Source organism: Papio anubis, chromosome 4 (genome assembly GCF_008728515.1).
Source record: "Papio anubis isolate 15944 chromosome 4, Panubis1.0, whole genome shotgun sequence".
NCBI classification, from domain to species: Eukaryota; Metazoa; Chordata; class Mammalia; order Primates; family Cercopithecidae; genus Papio; species Papio anubis.
The window spans coordinates 72,266,413-72,282,324 of NC_044979.1; the positions used below are offsets into that span (position 1 = coordinate 72,266,413).

Here is a 15,912-nt window from a genome sequence, read left to right on the forward strand (position 1 = left end):
TCTTCCCTAGTTGTTAGTCTTAATGGTTGGCTATTTCCTAATTTCCTGTGAACTTTTCTGGTTTCTGTTGGTTTGTTTCCTTGGTCAGAATTGTACCAGGTAGATGTGACTGTTAAGACAAATGATCATTTATTTCCACGCAGGTAGAATTTTAACAGCTACAATTACTATAATTATGATTTTTTTTTTCTTAAAGGAAGAATTCAGGGAACTTCGAGAACAGCCAAGTGACCCTCAAGCTGAACAAGAGCTTATTAATAGTATTGAACAAGTATATTTTTCTGCGGATTCATTTGATGTTGTTAAATATGAGCTGGAGGTAAACAGAATTTCATTAAAACATAACTAAGGCGTATTTTGTTCAGTGATTGGATTTGTGTGATTTGGATGCTTTTTTGAGGCATTTATATATTTTTGGTACCAGAATAGGTCTGTGATTACCACATTGTGATTAAATCAACTGTCAACATTGTTTGGCGATGAAATTATTATTTTTTAGATGTAACTTTAAATACAGCCGTTCAGGGAAACATTTCTGTATTTTTGATTTTCAATTGTTAGCATTTAATGTGTTAGTATGCTCTTTCTATTCTATTTTATATTGTCTATGTTTAGAGAAGCTCAGACTTTTAATTATGAAATATGTATTTACATAATTGTTTAGTGATGATAAAAATTCTTATACCATAGTGTTTATAATACTGACATTTTAAATTTGTAGAACTTTAACAAAAGCCAGAATAGTGAAATTTAGTTTTAGATACAACCAAATGCCGTATGCATATATACTTTATATGCATTATTCACAGTCAGTCCCCAACTCAGTTTGAAGTTTCATCAATCAGTTGACTGAGAGTGTTTCCCTGTATATACAATGGTATGCATTTTTTGGTTAGTTTCCCATACTGTCCTCTGAAAGTTGAGGTAATCTAGAATGTAGTCCAACAATGGTCACACAGTCGTATTTATGGTTTGTAATATTCCAGAGGAGAACTCTGTTTTGAGTTCTGTCATAAACAAATAGAGATATATCTGTGGATAGTAGAATTGGGGTTAGGTTAGTTACTTTCTCACATTCTCCTGACATAGGCTGTGGCAGCAGTGTCTGTTGGCCTAGGGTCCGGAGTCCCAAGTGGTAGTGGGGTTTCTCAGAAGGCAGAGCAGCAGCAGTGGAGGTAACAAGGCTGAATGAGGGATGGAACCAGAGGGCTAAAGATGTATAGGTTTTTGTGGTTGGAGCCTAGGAGGGAGGTTGGGAGAACAGGCAGCATGGAGGGCAGTGGGATGTGACATGTTTTGTATGCAGAGTTTGTAGTTCACTAGTCAGAAGGGTCCAGGTAAATGAAACCAAATTCAACAATTTATTTTTTCCTTTTCATTCATGAATTTTTTTTCTGCAGAAGCTTCCACCTGTTCTCAATTTGCAAGAATTAGAGGCGTACAGAGACAAATTGAAACAACAGCAAGCTGCAGTAAGTAAAAAAAAAAACACATTTCTTTCTGACAAAACTCTAGATGAAACACAACAGAGAGGTATAATGTTGGCAGATTTATGGTTTTAACTAATAATTAACATAGAAACAAATCTTGTTATTTAATATGACTGATTCAAATGATGCATTTATATTAAAAATTTAATGCATATGGTTTTCCTTATGTTACCTTGATAGATTTGCTTCTAGAGCTTGGAAGTTTCTCTCTGGAATCCTAAATGTGATCAAAGAACTTTGAACTTTGTTTTAGATTAGTAAGTACCTTTAGGCTCCTAGGCCCCTTGTCATACACATATGATTTCCCTATCCATAGTTTTGTAACTGAGTATTCCCTTTTGTTTTTTGAGACAGGGTCTTGCTCTGTTGCCCAGTCTAGAGTGCGGTTGCGTGATCATGGCTCACTGCAGCCTATCCCTCTTGGACTCAAATAATCCTCCCACCTCAGCCTCCTGAGTAGTTGGGATTAGAGGCATGTGCCACTAGTCTGGCTATTTTTTTAATGTTTTGTAGAGATGACATCTCACTATGTTGCCCAGGGTGTTCTCGAACTCGGGCTTAAGCGATTCTCCTGTCTCAGCCTCCCAAAGCACTGGGATTACAGCTGCAAGCCACTATGCCTGGCCCTGTAATGGAGTATTCTCTCGGAATAAAAGTCCCCCTGAGATTCAGAAAGTCTGAGTTGTAGTCACTATTTATTTATGATGTTGAGTAAATCATTTAACCTCAGTGACTCCCTTTTATTTATCAGTAAAGTGATAGATTACTTTACTAAGTAACCTAATAAAGAAAATGCAAGAATTTTCTTTAATGCTGTAAAATTCTCTGATTCTATAATTTCTTCATGTTAGGCTAAACCCACTTTATGAAATTTAAACTCTACTGTAGGTATTAATTAATGGTAGCATGTGGTCTTTTAATTTTTTTCAATAAAAGGACCAGTAGTAATAAATGTATCTGTTTGAATTTAAGATATGATTTTTAATAATACAACTGGCAAACAAAGGAAGGTATACTTTTCTATTACACTCAGAAGTCGCAGTGGGTGCTAGGGTCTGCTTGGAGGTAGCAGTGTTGGTGTAGGGCAGTCTTGGGCAGGAGAAGGGATTTGAGCTCTAGAGCAGTGGTTGCCAATTCTTTTGGCACCAGGGACCAGTTTTGTGGAAGACAATTTTTCCATGGACTGGCAGGGGTGGAGTGGGGATGGTTTCAGAATGATTCGAGTGCATTTCATTTATTGTGTATTTTATTTCTATTATTATTACATCATAATGTATAATGAAATAATTATACAACTCAGCATAATGTAGAATCAGTGGAATCCCTAAGCTTGTTTTCCTGCAGTTAGACGGTCCCATCTGATGGGAGACAGTGACAGGTCATCAGGTGTTAGAATCTCAAAAGGAGCACACAACCTAGATTCCTCGCATGTGCAGTTTACAGTAGGGATGGAGGTAGTGCTCTTATGAGAATCTAATGGCACCGCTGATCTGATGGGAGGTGGAGCTCAGGCAGTAATGCAAGTGATGGGGAGCGGCCATAAATACAGATGAAGCTTCGCTTGCTCACCTGCCACTCACTTCCTGCTGTGTAGCCTGGTTCCTCACAGGCCACGAACCAGTACTCTCTATTACTAGACAATCCTGTGGAACCTTTGGAATTCTTAAAATGATGTTTAAGATAATATTGATATTTCTTCATTAATTGAAGTCTAAAACTCATTTACAATTTGATTTTCTTAACCTTAATGGAATCCCTCTTTCTAGACAAAAACAATGAATGTATCTAAAATTTGATTTACATAATTTCAAAGATGCTTGAAGCAGATTAAGAAAATGTGAAAGGATTAATGCAGTAGTGTAGTAGGTGTGCAATGTTTTATTCTCAGTTGGCCTGGGGAAGGGGAGCCAGTTGTGTTTCTGGAGCAAACATTCCCTAAATACTTTCTGTATGTCCTGCTTCATGCTACATGTGCTATCTCTGTTAGTGAAGTTGGCAGGGGCCCTGAAATGGTGGAATTAGAGCCTCATGTTCAAAATCATTATACTTCTAACCTGCATACATTAATATTATTCATGGAACAATACACACAACCTTAGATATCTTCATAGCGTTCCAAAAAACATGTTTTCAACTTTTCAGAAGTGGAGAACCAAACTACTTGCTTGTCTTCTTAGGCAGCATAAAGGATCTAAAGGATATAAGCAAGTTCTTTTTCCCAGATATTGTCTCCATAAATTCATTTGATTAAAAATCTGCTTAACAATTTCATCTTTTTCAATCAAATCCTATTCCCTTAAAGATGGTTACACTTTTTGGTTAATGTTAGGTAAATCAGATAATGATATTCATATTATTAACAATAATAATGACCATTTATTGAGTTTCTGTTAAGGACCAGGACCTGTGCTATGTGCTTTATTATATTACCTCTTTTGCTAATTTCATAACCCAGGGAAATGTGTATGGCCATAGTATGCCAATATCTGCTCTAGAAGTTATTGGGGAGATCTATGGAATATTCTTTTAAAAATTCAAATATAAAATATCCTAGAAAGCATGAAGCTTATTCTTTTGCTTCCTTTGTTTGATTACTTCTTCTTATAGGTATCTAAAAAAGTGGCAGATTTAATCCTTGAAAAACAGCCTGCTTACGTAAAGGTAGGATAACATTTGTTATTTTTTGTAGTAGAATTTTTAAATGTTTGAGTGATTTACACTTGAAACTGTCAAAATATTGTATTTTTTGTCAATAATTCTGTAGCAACATATTGACTGTCTTTGGGAGTGTTTTGTGTGTGTATGTATGTACGTATGTATGTATATTTTTCTTTTCCATTTGGGGTAATTTACCAGACGGAAGCAGCAAAGGGTTTTTATATATGATTCTAAAGTGATCTCGGGTTTTTCAAACTTAAGAGCCAGTGAAAATTTGCTCCCATTAACATTTAAACAAATAGATTCACCAATATTGACCACTCAATGGTGATATAACAATCTGGCTTTAAAATATGATAAAATTGGAACTAACTGAATCTGTGTTTTCATCAGAAAATCAGAGCCTTCAAAATCCATTGAAATGTCTACCAATGTTCAAATGAAGACTTTCATTGTCAAAGCATCTTAGTAAACAGAAATCATGTTTGTCATATCCTTTAATTACCTTGTGAAGTTCTCTTGGGTAGAAATTTAAACAGATATATCACTGGTATTTGTTTATTCCTGTCTACAACAAGTTGGTCTAGATTTCCTTACAAGCAATACTGACTAAATATTTTGTCATCTGTCATTGTGAAAATCAGTTACAAGTAGTCATTTTAAGTAATTTTGTGAAAAATATACTAACATTTTTCAAGTTCAGGTATTTTTGTTGCTACTTTGTTTTTCAAGCAGATTTTCTTTGAATCTGACTAGAGTTTTTGTTAGAGTACTATATAAATAAGATAGAAAAATAAAATTCCTCCAACAGTAACCCGTACCTAATCTTTCCGTAGGAACTTGAAAGAGTTACCTCATTGCAGACAGGTCTTCAATTAGCTGCTGTTATCTGTACAAATGGCAGAAGGTATTGGTTTTGATGATATTTTGTTCTTTACGCTGGACAATATTTCAAGAATAACTATGGAATCTATAATTTATAATTTTTTTTTATTATGGCTGTGGTTTCTAGAATATCATTCCGTAAGCGAACATATATTATGATCTAAAGACTACACTAAGAGGGTTTGTGGGAAATATCTCTAAATGTACTTATGGGTTTTTAAAAAATTACTATTTTTGTATTATTTAGACTAGTACTTCACAAACTGTTTGCCATGAAGGACCTATTTTTTTCTTTCTAAAATTTCCAATCTATTATAGGCTGTGATTTTTTAAAAATGCAATAAAAACAAATTACTAGGCAAATGAAATAAAGAAGGAAAGACCTGTAATACAGTCTTAATTTTTTAAATTATTTGAGTCACAAAGAATAATTATTCTGTTAGCTTTTGCAGTAAGTACCTATTTTGCAGTAAGTGCCTATTCTCAGTTTCTGTAATTTTTTGTTACAGACCACTAGCAGGTTGTGAATTGGCACCAGTCTTCTCGTGGTATTCTGAGTAATGCTAGTTTAGACTGGCCATTGAGTACATTTGTCAAATAGTAGTTTAGATCCTTGGTTTTAAAAGTAATCCATTTCGTTGCTTTATTACTTACCTAATTGTTCTGTGTGGATAGTATTCTTATTATAATAAAAAACTTTTAATTATTTATTGTTCACTTTTGCAGACACTTGAATATTGCAAAGGAAGGTTTTACTCAAGCTAGTTTAGGCCTTCTTGCAAATCAAAGGAAACGTCAGTTGCTGATTGGACTTCTGAAATCTCTGAGAACTATAAAAACATTGGTATATATGGGTCATTTTAAAAAAGTTAAAACTGAATTTTGTGGTTGAAACAGATTTTACCTTTGATATTTGTTTTTTCAGCAAAGAACAGATGTACGGTTAAGTGAAATGCTGGAGGTAAGTTAACAAGTTTTGGAAATTTAGGGTCCTACTGATACTATATAGAAACATTAAAGCAGGCAAAATTCAGAAGTGCATTTTTCTCAAATTGGTTTATAATATAAAGAATATTTTTAGGCATGTAAAGATACTTGTTCTGGAGCCTTTTTCTATTGACATGATATATACTTTATTTAGAAAAGCAAATGTATTTGGGGAAACATTTGTCTTCTGATAACATTGGAATGTTAACTTGTTTGGTTGTATTACATCCAAATAGCAATAAAAATTAACATCTTTTTCACCTAACATATAGTAGTAATTTAAGGACTGTGTGATACTTTAGTTTTGTTCAGTATCGTGTATTAATTGCTTTTCTGAGTGAGCCATCTGTTTTTTCTTTGATGCATTCTTAGCATTTTCTGTCTACTTCTGTCATAAGGGTCTCCAAAGCGTAATGTAATATGTGTGTTTCCTCATAATACTTGAGCTCCTTGGGGTAGGTACTTTGTCGTTATCAGCATCACCAGTGGTTTGAACTGCATCTGTTGAATTTAGAATTGAGCGTAGGGACAAGTTTTTGTGGTTTTCTGTATAATTGCTTTATTACTTCTCAACTATTACTGCTAACTAGGGTTTCAGAAACCCATATGAAAAATTCATTTGGCATTAAATTACTGTTAGGTGATAAAAATACTCTGAGTTTATTAATTAGTATATTGTTTTTTTCTAAATCTATTTCTTTAGAACTATTTATTGATTTCTTGGTGGTAAATTGTTGAATATCAATTACAAATAGAATGCATACTATTTTGAAACATTTTATATAGGCATTACTGAAAGAGGATATGTTAACAGTTAAAGAAAACCTTCCCTGTGAAGCAGCTAATGATTTAATGTAGGATTTATCCATAAGTCATGGTCTTCAGGGGGCTGTTACTTTGAAGGAATAGAATATTTTAAATATTTCTTCTATGTATATATCTTAGGCCTGGAACTAGTTGCTTCTTATATTTTGTCACTTACCTATCATTGATATTCTAAGAGGAATTAACATTTTTTGATTCTGCAATTTTTGGTTAGAATATGAACAGAGGTGTTTTTTTTATCAGGAGCTTTAAGAAAAAAATGTTTGTATTCTAATGACTTCTGTTGTTGTTATCTTAAGGAGGAAGATTATCCAGGAGCTATTCAGTTGTGCCTTGAATGTCAGAAAGCTGCCAGCACTTTTAAACATTACAGTTGTATAAGGTAAGGTCATGTAAAAGGTTTAAAGCAGATTCTCTTGTCAGCTTTTTATGTAGCAGTTGTGTAAAAATGTTAATAGACGTTGAAAGTTAGTATAAAGTGTTGTGTTCTAGTTTAACATTCATATTTATATATGGGCAGTACAATAAAATTATAAATAATAGATTTTAAGGTGTGAAAGAGTAGATAGTTTTCATTCCTGCTTTTTCTTGTCACCTCATTGAAACTCATTTTTCATATTCTTTCCAATCCAACGAATTCTATTTTTATAGAGTTGTAGACAAGAAGAAATTATCTGTTCATGTCTCCAATGCACCTCTTGGGAATTCTTCCTTAACTTTGCCCAGCTTATAAATATTGAGGATATTATTGCAGCTTGTTTTTAAGATCCAGATGGTTCTAGTGTTCGGCTCATCATGATAAAAAGTCTTTTGGAAAATTGAAGTATAATTTCAATGTATACAATAATCATGTTTGTAATAGTTAAGTGATTATGTATTCTATGTGTTATGTCTTTTATTATTAAATGTACAACAGAAAAATAGCCACGGCATATTTTGCTATTATCTCTAACTTTATTAATAGCGTTTTGGTTTGCTTAAAATGAGGAATTTGCATTACTTGTGACAGTCTTGGAGAAGCTCTAATCTCTAGGTGTAATTTCCAACATTCCTCTAAAGCCATCACAAATAAATGTACAATCTAAGTAAAATAGTGTGCTTGCCAAACAAATCCAATATCAAATTAAATTCATACCCATCCCAGATTGCATCCCCTTTGTCTCTCTTGTATGGAAATTCTGGCATTCAGTGAGCATGACTCACTGTTGTTGTAGATGTTGATTGCTCGTACCTGAAAACTGAAAGCATTATAGTAGAGCAAAGCATTAATATAGATTTGAATTAATTTAAAAAAAAATTATCTCATATTATAAGGGTTTGCTGGTTATAGGCTAAGGGCTAGATATTTTCCTTCCAGAAATGCTGTTTAAGTCTCTATGGTATTTTTTTTTTCTTTAAAATGTGCAGATTGAAGTTACACTTTTTTTTTTTTTTTTTTTTTAGATAGAGTCTCACTCTGTCACCCAGGCTGGAGTGCAGTAGTGTGATCTTGACTCACTGCAACCTCTGCCTCCTGGGTTTAAGTGATTCTTCTGCCTCAGTCTCCTGAATAACTGGGATTACAGGTGCCTGCCACCATGCCCAGCTAATTTTTGTATTTTTAGTAGAGATGAGGTTTTGCCATGTCAGCCAGGCTGGTCTCTAACTCCACCATGCCCAGCTTGAAGTTACACATTTTTTATTCCGTTAGGGTATAAATTGAGTAGTACCAGTGACACTTTCATTTTGCCCATTTTGAGAGTCATTAACTGTCATTATTAGAAACCTGATGATGTCATTTACACTTATTAGGTTAAGTAAATAGAGAATTAGTTTTAGTATGTTGAGTGTATTTAGAAATTTCTAACAAGCCATTCTGGGTCCTGAAAAAGCAAATCCATTTGAACCAAAGCATCCGTTTAGTTCATTTTGTAGTGACAAATCTGTTATATAGTAACAGCTTGTTTATTGGGTGAAAGTAATTCAGGCAGTTTACAAAGTGTTTATGCCAGGTACTTTGCTTTAAAATTGTCGGTATGGTGATAAACCACATACAGTGTAATCAATATAATCCCTGGTGTCATAAAGAACATAATCTGTCAAGAAGGACTTATATTAAAGTAGGCGCCCATAGAATTAGGCTGTAGAGAGAAGGAAGTTGTGCATACAGTGGAAGCTTTCGGCTCTAACTCTCCTTCCGGGGTCAAGACTAAGGAGGACCTGAAGGAAGAACAGGAAAACTTAAGGTAGGCCAGGATATGAGGGTGTGAATAGGAAACTGTCTACACCAGAAATGAAATCTTTGTTGTGGAGATACCAAGCAAAATGAAGACTGAAAATATGTATCTATTGGATTTATAGCAACAAAGAGGTCATAGTTGACCTTTTGGGGACAGATTTGGTGGGAGTTGGTTGAACTATCAAGTGTAAGGTGAGGAAATTTTGTGACGAGGACGGATATAGAATTAAGAAGGAGAAACCTCAATATTTGAAAATTGGTGGGAGAGAGTGAGAAGCTGAAAATAAAATAGCATAATAATATACTAAGGCTTTGCAGGGATTATTGCAGAGATTGACTTTGAAAAGGTCACTGTCTATTATAATAGGGAAGAATGAGCGTGGAATTGGTTGGCAGGAAATTGAGGGAGCAGGTGATGTGTTGAAACTTTTATATAATTAAAAATCTATTTTAGCTATGCTAAAGTAAATGTCTTACATGATGAGTGTTAACTGTAAAAAATGTCTTTGAAAGAAATTCTTATTTGGGCTTTTAAAAATTGATATCAAGTGGCTTCTGAGCACTTTTTAAATTAATGGATATACTGATATGTGGAGGAGGTGTGGCTACAGTTATCAAATGAGGTTAAAAGGTTGAAATGAAAAGATTTAAATTAATATTTATTTTAGGTAATACAGTGTATAAGAAGCATGCTATGTTTAGATATGTGAGTCATGCATGTGATAATAAGAAAAATTGGTCTTATTCTCTGCAAATAGGTAAAAATACATCACACATACATTCACATATCCCAAGGAATTCTTTGTAATGGGGTTTTACTTTAGATATCTTACGAAAACTTAGATAAAGTTTTTAAGTTGGTGATTTAGTGACAGTGTCAGGGTGACTTAGAGAGTGGGGCTATCAGTTGGAGCTGTCTGATGGTGACAATAGCCCCTCTGCTAGCATCTCTTCTCCACCCCATACCAGCACAGTGTCCTTTGCCAGCCACCATTCACCTGCCTAACACCATTCCCTCTTTCCCTTCACCTGTTGTTTAACTATTTTGTTTATATGGGAGAACATAATACGTTTGTTCACTTCTTTTGTAGATGATATAATGTGGGATATAAGGATAGAGTTAATTGACACGTAGGTCATGTTGAGTCCACAAAGATAAAATACATTGTTATTCTAACGTTCTTTTATTTTTGTCTTTATAAATTTGATACACCTCTTTTTTTTTTTTTTTTTCTGTGCGTTTTTGCTCTTTTTTCTCTGGTCTTCCCAGTACAGTGTTGCACCTGTTCTTGAGCTCTCTAGTTGGGCCTACTCATACAGGATTCATCCACACTTTTAAAATGTATTTAATTGACTTGGGGCTTGTGGAATTTAGCCAAAGGCAAGATTTAATCTTTACTTGGACTTGAGTGAATTAGAGTGAATAAGCATTTTGCCTTCTAGTAGTCTTAGGAACACTAATTAACTTCCAACTGAATTTATATATTCTCAATTTTAAAAACATTTATATCTATGCTAATTCTTGTTCATGACTAGAGAATCATAAATATTTTCCTTTTAGAAATGATTTTTAAGAGGATCACCCCATGATGTAGAACATTTCTGAATTCTGGTGTGATGTTTTAAAAAATATTTTAAGCAAGTTTATATGCAAATGTACCTACTTGTCTACTTGTTAGTTTTTTCTTGGCAGATTGAGTGTTCCTCTTTTCTTTCCTAGTCACATCATTCCTTTATTGGAAATAAGTTTTTTGTTTTGGGTAGAGAGCAAACTCTCCAAGGAGAGTTACTTGGAGTAGCTGAGATGGAAAAACTTTGGGCTGACTCTTATGATTCTGAAAATAGGAAAAACAGAATTTACATATTTGCTTCTGCATAAAGAGAATCTGCCTCTGTATCTTGTAAGTCTCAGATTATATAACTAGGTAGTTTAACACATGAAATACCAAGTGTAATCGGCTCTCTGTATCCATGTGTTCTGTATCTCTGGATTCAACCAGCTGGAAGTGGAAAATATTTGGAAAGAAAAAACAAGAACAAAAATAACAATACAACCCAAAAAATCACAATGCAATCATAAAAATAATAAAAATAATACAACATAACTGTTTCATACGTTTGCATTGTATTAGACATTATAAGTAATCAAGATGATTTAAAGTATAAAGGAGGATGCGGATAGGTTATATGCAAGTACTGTGCTATTTTACTTAAAGGACTTGAGCATCCATGGATTTTGATGCCTATGGAGGGTCTCAGAATAATCCCCCACAGAGACTGAGGAATGACTGTCATATAATGATGCACCCAGTTGATTGAAAAATGAAAGAGAACTGACACTTCCTCTGCACCTTGTGTCTTCCTTGAGATGTGCCATGTTTCAGCATCTTTAATAAAATATACAGTAATCTGAGTTTTGTTCACTTTTATAACTGACAGAGAACATTTTAACATTGTCTGACATTTCCTGAGTTGATTGACAGAGAGTCATATAGTTGGGATTTATTGAGAATAAGAATCAGAATGTGTTTATGCTAAAGTGCATCTGTAAATGAAGTACTTAATTTCTTTTTCACTTGAAATTTGTCTCAATTTGTTTCAAGGAAAGTTATTTTTAAAAGTCAAAATTGCTTTATTATTGTATTTCATTTGAAAGAAACTACTTGAGGGAGCCTGATAGCATTTTGTGTTATGCACTGTAAAGTTTGCATACTACTGAACTGGTTTGTTGAGTACTGTACTTTAACATAAACAGATGTATTAAATGTCTCATAATCTTTCAAGAATTCCTTCATTTTTTCTCAGAATATGATCCTGGTAGTTTAGTGAAAATTGTAGGTTGTGGAATGTCTTTACGTCATATGGCAAATGAACAAAGCTTACAAATATAGCAATACTAGGAACTTTTCTTCCCCTGTTGCGTTTAATTTCTTTACAGCAAGATGTGTCTGCTTTCTTCCTGTAAGATCAGGGACATAAGGAGCCCTGCCTTGAGTAATGTTTGAACATTGATTGTTTCTGCTAGGTTTCCAGACCTTCTAGCTTGATCCATTGTTTAGATCCTGAGTCCTTGTTGCTTGGTCAGCTTGGACCAAGTTTTGATAACACCTGCACTCTTATCTTCTATTTTAACTTGTTTTTCTCTGCCTCTCAGCACAGTCTGCCGTGCTGTGCTGTTTTAAATAATGTAAAATAACAGTTTCACATGGCAAAAATCCTAACAAACAAGATTTTAAATAAAAAGCAAATGGTTTTCTTTATGCCCCATTCACCCTTCCCTTTCCTAATCCCTGGAGTAAACCAGGGATTTTACAGCTTACTAATTTTTTAAAAATAATTTTAAAAAGTCTATACATTATATATATATATACACACACACACACACAGACCCATATACACACATATATCTCTTTCCTATTTTAACTTTTATCAGTTCACCAACTAAAAGTTCTTCTGCTGAACTCTAGCATGACTTGGCAAACTGTCTTTAAAGGGCCCGATAGTAAATATTTTAGGTTTTACATGTTGTGATGTCTCTGTTGCAACTATTCAACTCTGCCTTTGTAGTCTGAAAGTAGCTGTAGACGAAAAGTAAACAAAGGGGTGTGGCTGTGTTCTAGTAAAACTTTATTTAGAAACATAGACTGCCAGCTGGATTTGGCCTGTGGGTTCTGATCGCTGATCTAGAATTATAGTTAAGAAAGTTGGAGACGTTTTGAACTTATTAGTGTTGGACTCTGAGCTTTGTGGTGATAGATTAGGTCAGGGATTTCTTTTCTTTTCTTTTCTTTTTTGAGACAGAGTCTCATTCTGTCACCCAGGCTGGGGTGCAGTGGTGCAATCAGCTCACTGCAACCTCTGCCTCCCTGGTTCAAGCGATTCTCCTGCCTCAGCCTCCTGAGTAGCTGGGACTACAGGCGTGCGCCACTACACCTGGCTAATTTTTTTCTATTTTTAGTAGAGATGGGGTTTCATCATGTTAGCCAGGCTGGTCTTGAACTCCTGACCTCAGGCAATCCACCTGCCTCAGCCTCCCAAAGTGCTGGGAGTATAAGCATGAGTCACTGCATGAGTCACTCTGGCCAAAGTCAGGGATTTATTAACAGAGTTAAGTGAAGTTAAGTGAAGACAGAGATCCAGTTAGATCCAAAGTGATCTTAGACTTTCTGTTATAGCCTGGTTATATATGGTTTGAAGGATCATATAGACACTTCATGGTACTTAAGAGTTGTTGGTTTAGCTTCAGAATGTTGAAAAATCAGTTTCTCTGAGGTCTGCTGATAAATTCTCTACTTACTGTAAGTAGATTGAAAACCACTGGAATAGGCTCTGATTTAAACAGACTGGAACATCAACATCTTCAGGCCATGGATATACAGTATAAACTTGGAAGTACTTTTACTTAAGCTCATTCTAAAAGTTTTAGAGCTTTACTGAACCATGTACAAATTGGGCAATTGAGTAACTTGTCTTCAGCATATAATAGAATCATGAAACATTAGAGCTGGAAGCAACCCTTGCTATCTAGCCCACCTTTATATAGGAAACTAATGCCCAGAGATATTAAAGGACTTGACTTAAATCATATGGTTCATTAACAACAGACCAGGGAAAGATCATTAAGATATTATCGCTGTGCCATCCTGTCTTTTTGTATAGTCAGATTTGTTCAAAATCTTGATTTATATGCAACCTTTCTAGGACTCATGCTTGTGAGTGTATATGTGTCCTAGATCAGTTGTTTAAAGAACACTATTAATTAGTTCTTTATGGATAAATTATTCTTAATATTTCCTGTAGTGATGGTAAAAATGCTTTGTAGAATTCTTTGATTCATTCCATTCAGCTTGCAGATAGCTTTTAAAGGCTTTTAGCCTTCCATCTTAGAACTGGTAATTTTTTGACCATAATGTAGCATTTATTTATCAAAATGTTTATGAATAGATCCTTTTAACATACTTTGATTAATTGATCAAAATGGATTGAATTCATGTTTCTAAATGATGGGTAAGAGCTTCTTTAAAAGCTGTACAGTTAATGTCCACTATTTAATCACATAACTTTTATATATGTATTTTTAATTAGTAGCAAATTGTTGTCAAATTGCAGTTGTACATTTTGAAAGCATTTTTATTGAAACCAAATTTTTGATTTATAGATTTTTATGTTTATAATCTTCCGCATGCTGTTTACCTTACCACATTTGCATTAAATCTTAATAAATAGGATGTAGAATCATTTACCTTTAATAACAGCCATAAAAACATCTAGGTTTATTATAATTTCATAAACTAACACTAAAGCCCATTTGTTTTGATAGAGAAGTTGAAGAAATCATTGCTGTCACCTGTGAATGAATTCAGATATATTTGTTTTTCCTCCAAACTCAAAATATTCCCTAAAGGAATATGTTTACCAGTTCTGAATTACTCATTATTCCACTTGTCCTTGGCTCTCTGTTTCTGTTACTCTAGGATCAGCCTTGGGTGAAATTTTGAACTTCATATGATAGTGGAACTGTCTTTAATTCTTACTCATCTCTCTTCTCTTGCTAAGGCACCTGCAGACCCAGAGTTCAGTGTGGTTCTTTTTCTTCTAAAACATTCTTTTCCCTTTCCTTCTATCTCTGTAATTTTATTTATTAAGGTAGAGAATAGGGGCTAATGGAATGATGGCAAAATTTTGCCATTTTTCTTTGAATTACAAATTTGACTTAGAATATTTGTTACCTATCTTAGTTAGGTAGTAAATTTAGTTCTGGGAAGTCACTAGTGAATAAGCCACAGTGCCTTAAATGCTTGTGCCTTGGAGACACAGCCACCGGTATTCCTTACTGTAATACAGGATGCTGTAAACAGAGTATTATGAAGATTGTGGGGGTAGTTACTTAGCAGGGAAAGACTTCCCAGATAATATGGCATTTGAATTACGCCTGGAAAGATAGATGGATGCTTGTGAATGAGAAAGGAAGAAGGGGTATTCAAGTTATTGTGACCACTATGTACAAGAACTGAGGGTGTGAAAGTCTGGAGTTTGGTTCAGGTGCTGTGCACAGTACATATGTCTAAAATATAGGCAATGAGAAGTCAATGTGAAGTTATTTTTTTCATGTCAGATTGTTAAAAGTCTTATATGCCATACTAATTTGGGGCTTTTCTCCTTAGTTTAATAGGGAGCCGCCAAAAGATTGAAAGCAGGAGATTAATGTGGTTTTATTCTTGCTTTACTTAAGAACTGCACTCAGATGTCTTTAGGGACCAGGCAGATAACATAAATGTGAGGCTGCCAGATGTAAGACCACAGGAAATGGTAGAGCCCACGGGACTAGAGAGCACTTGCCTTGCCTACAGCCGTTCACATACAAGCCATTTGACAACACTGTGTCTGCCAAATCATGTAGAATATTGACCAAATCCAATGTAAAGTTAGACCCCTGCTCAGAACTATTTCTGACAGCTTTTTGAAGGATGTTGTACAATGTTTGGTTGATGGTATTTGTCAAATAAATGGATGGGTTGATTAAAGTATGTGTGCTGCATGTGCAGATTTGTTAGGAGGCTACTTTTTTTTTTTTTCATTATTTTAAGTTCCGGGTACGTGTGCAGGATGTGCAGGTCTGTTACATAGGCAAATGTGTGCCATGGTGGTTTGCTGCACCTATCAACCCATCACCTAGGTATTAAATCTGGCATGCATTAATTATTTTTCCTGATGCTCTTCTCCCCACCCGTCCCCTGAGGTCCCACCGTGTGTTGTTTCCCTCCCTGTGTCCATGTGTTCTCATTGTTCAGCTCCCACTTATAAGTTAGAAAATGTGGTGTTTGGTTTTCTATTCCTGTGTTAGTTTGC

The 15,912-nt window shown here is 34.6% G+C and overlaps 1 protein-coding gene across 2 annotated transcripts in view; it reads left to right on the forward strand.

Moving 5' to 3' along the window:
- VPS50 (VPS50 subunit of EARP/GARPII complex) overlaps positions 1–15,912 on the forward strand; it is a 118,194-nt gene that overhangs the window by 19,639 nt on the left and 82,643 nt on the right. For both annotated transcript variants that reach the window (XM_021936035.2, XM_021936036.2), the window contains exons 3-9: positions 197–319; positions 1,401–1,472; positions 4,098–4,151; positions 4,985–5,055; positions 5,760–5,877; positions 5,959–5,994; positions 7,145–7,227. In XM_021936035.2, the coding sequence (XP_021791727.2) occupies positions 197–319; positions 1,401–1,472; positions 4,098–4,151; positions 4,985–5,055; positions 5,760–5,877; positions 5,959–5,994; positions 7,145–7,227 (557 nt within the window). The remainder of the gene's footprint in view (positions 1–196; positions 320–1,400; positions 1,473–4,097; positions 4,152–4,984; positions 5,056–5,759; positions 5,878–5,958; positions 5,995–7,144; positions 7,228–15,912) is intronic.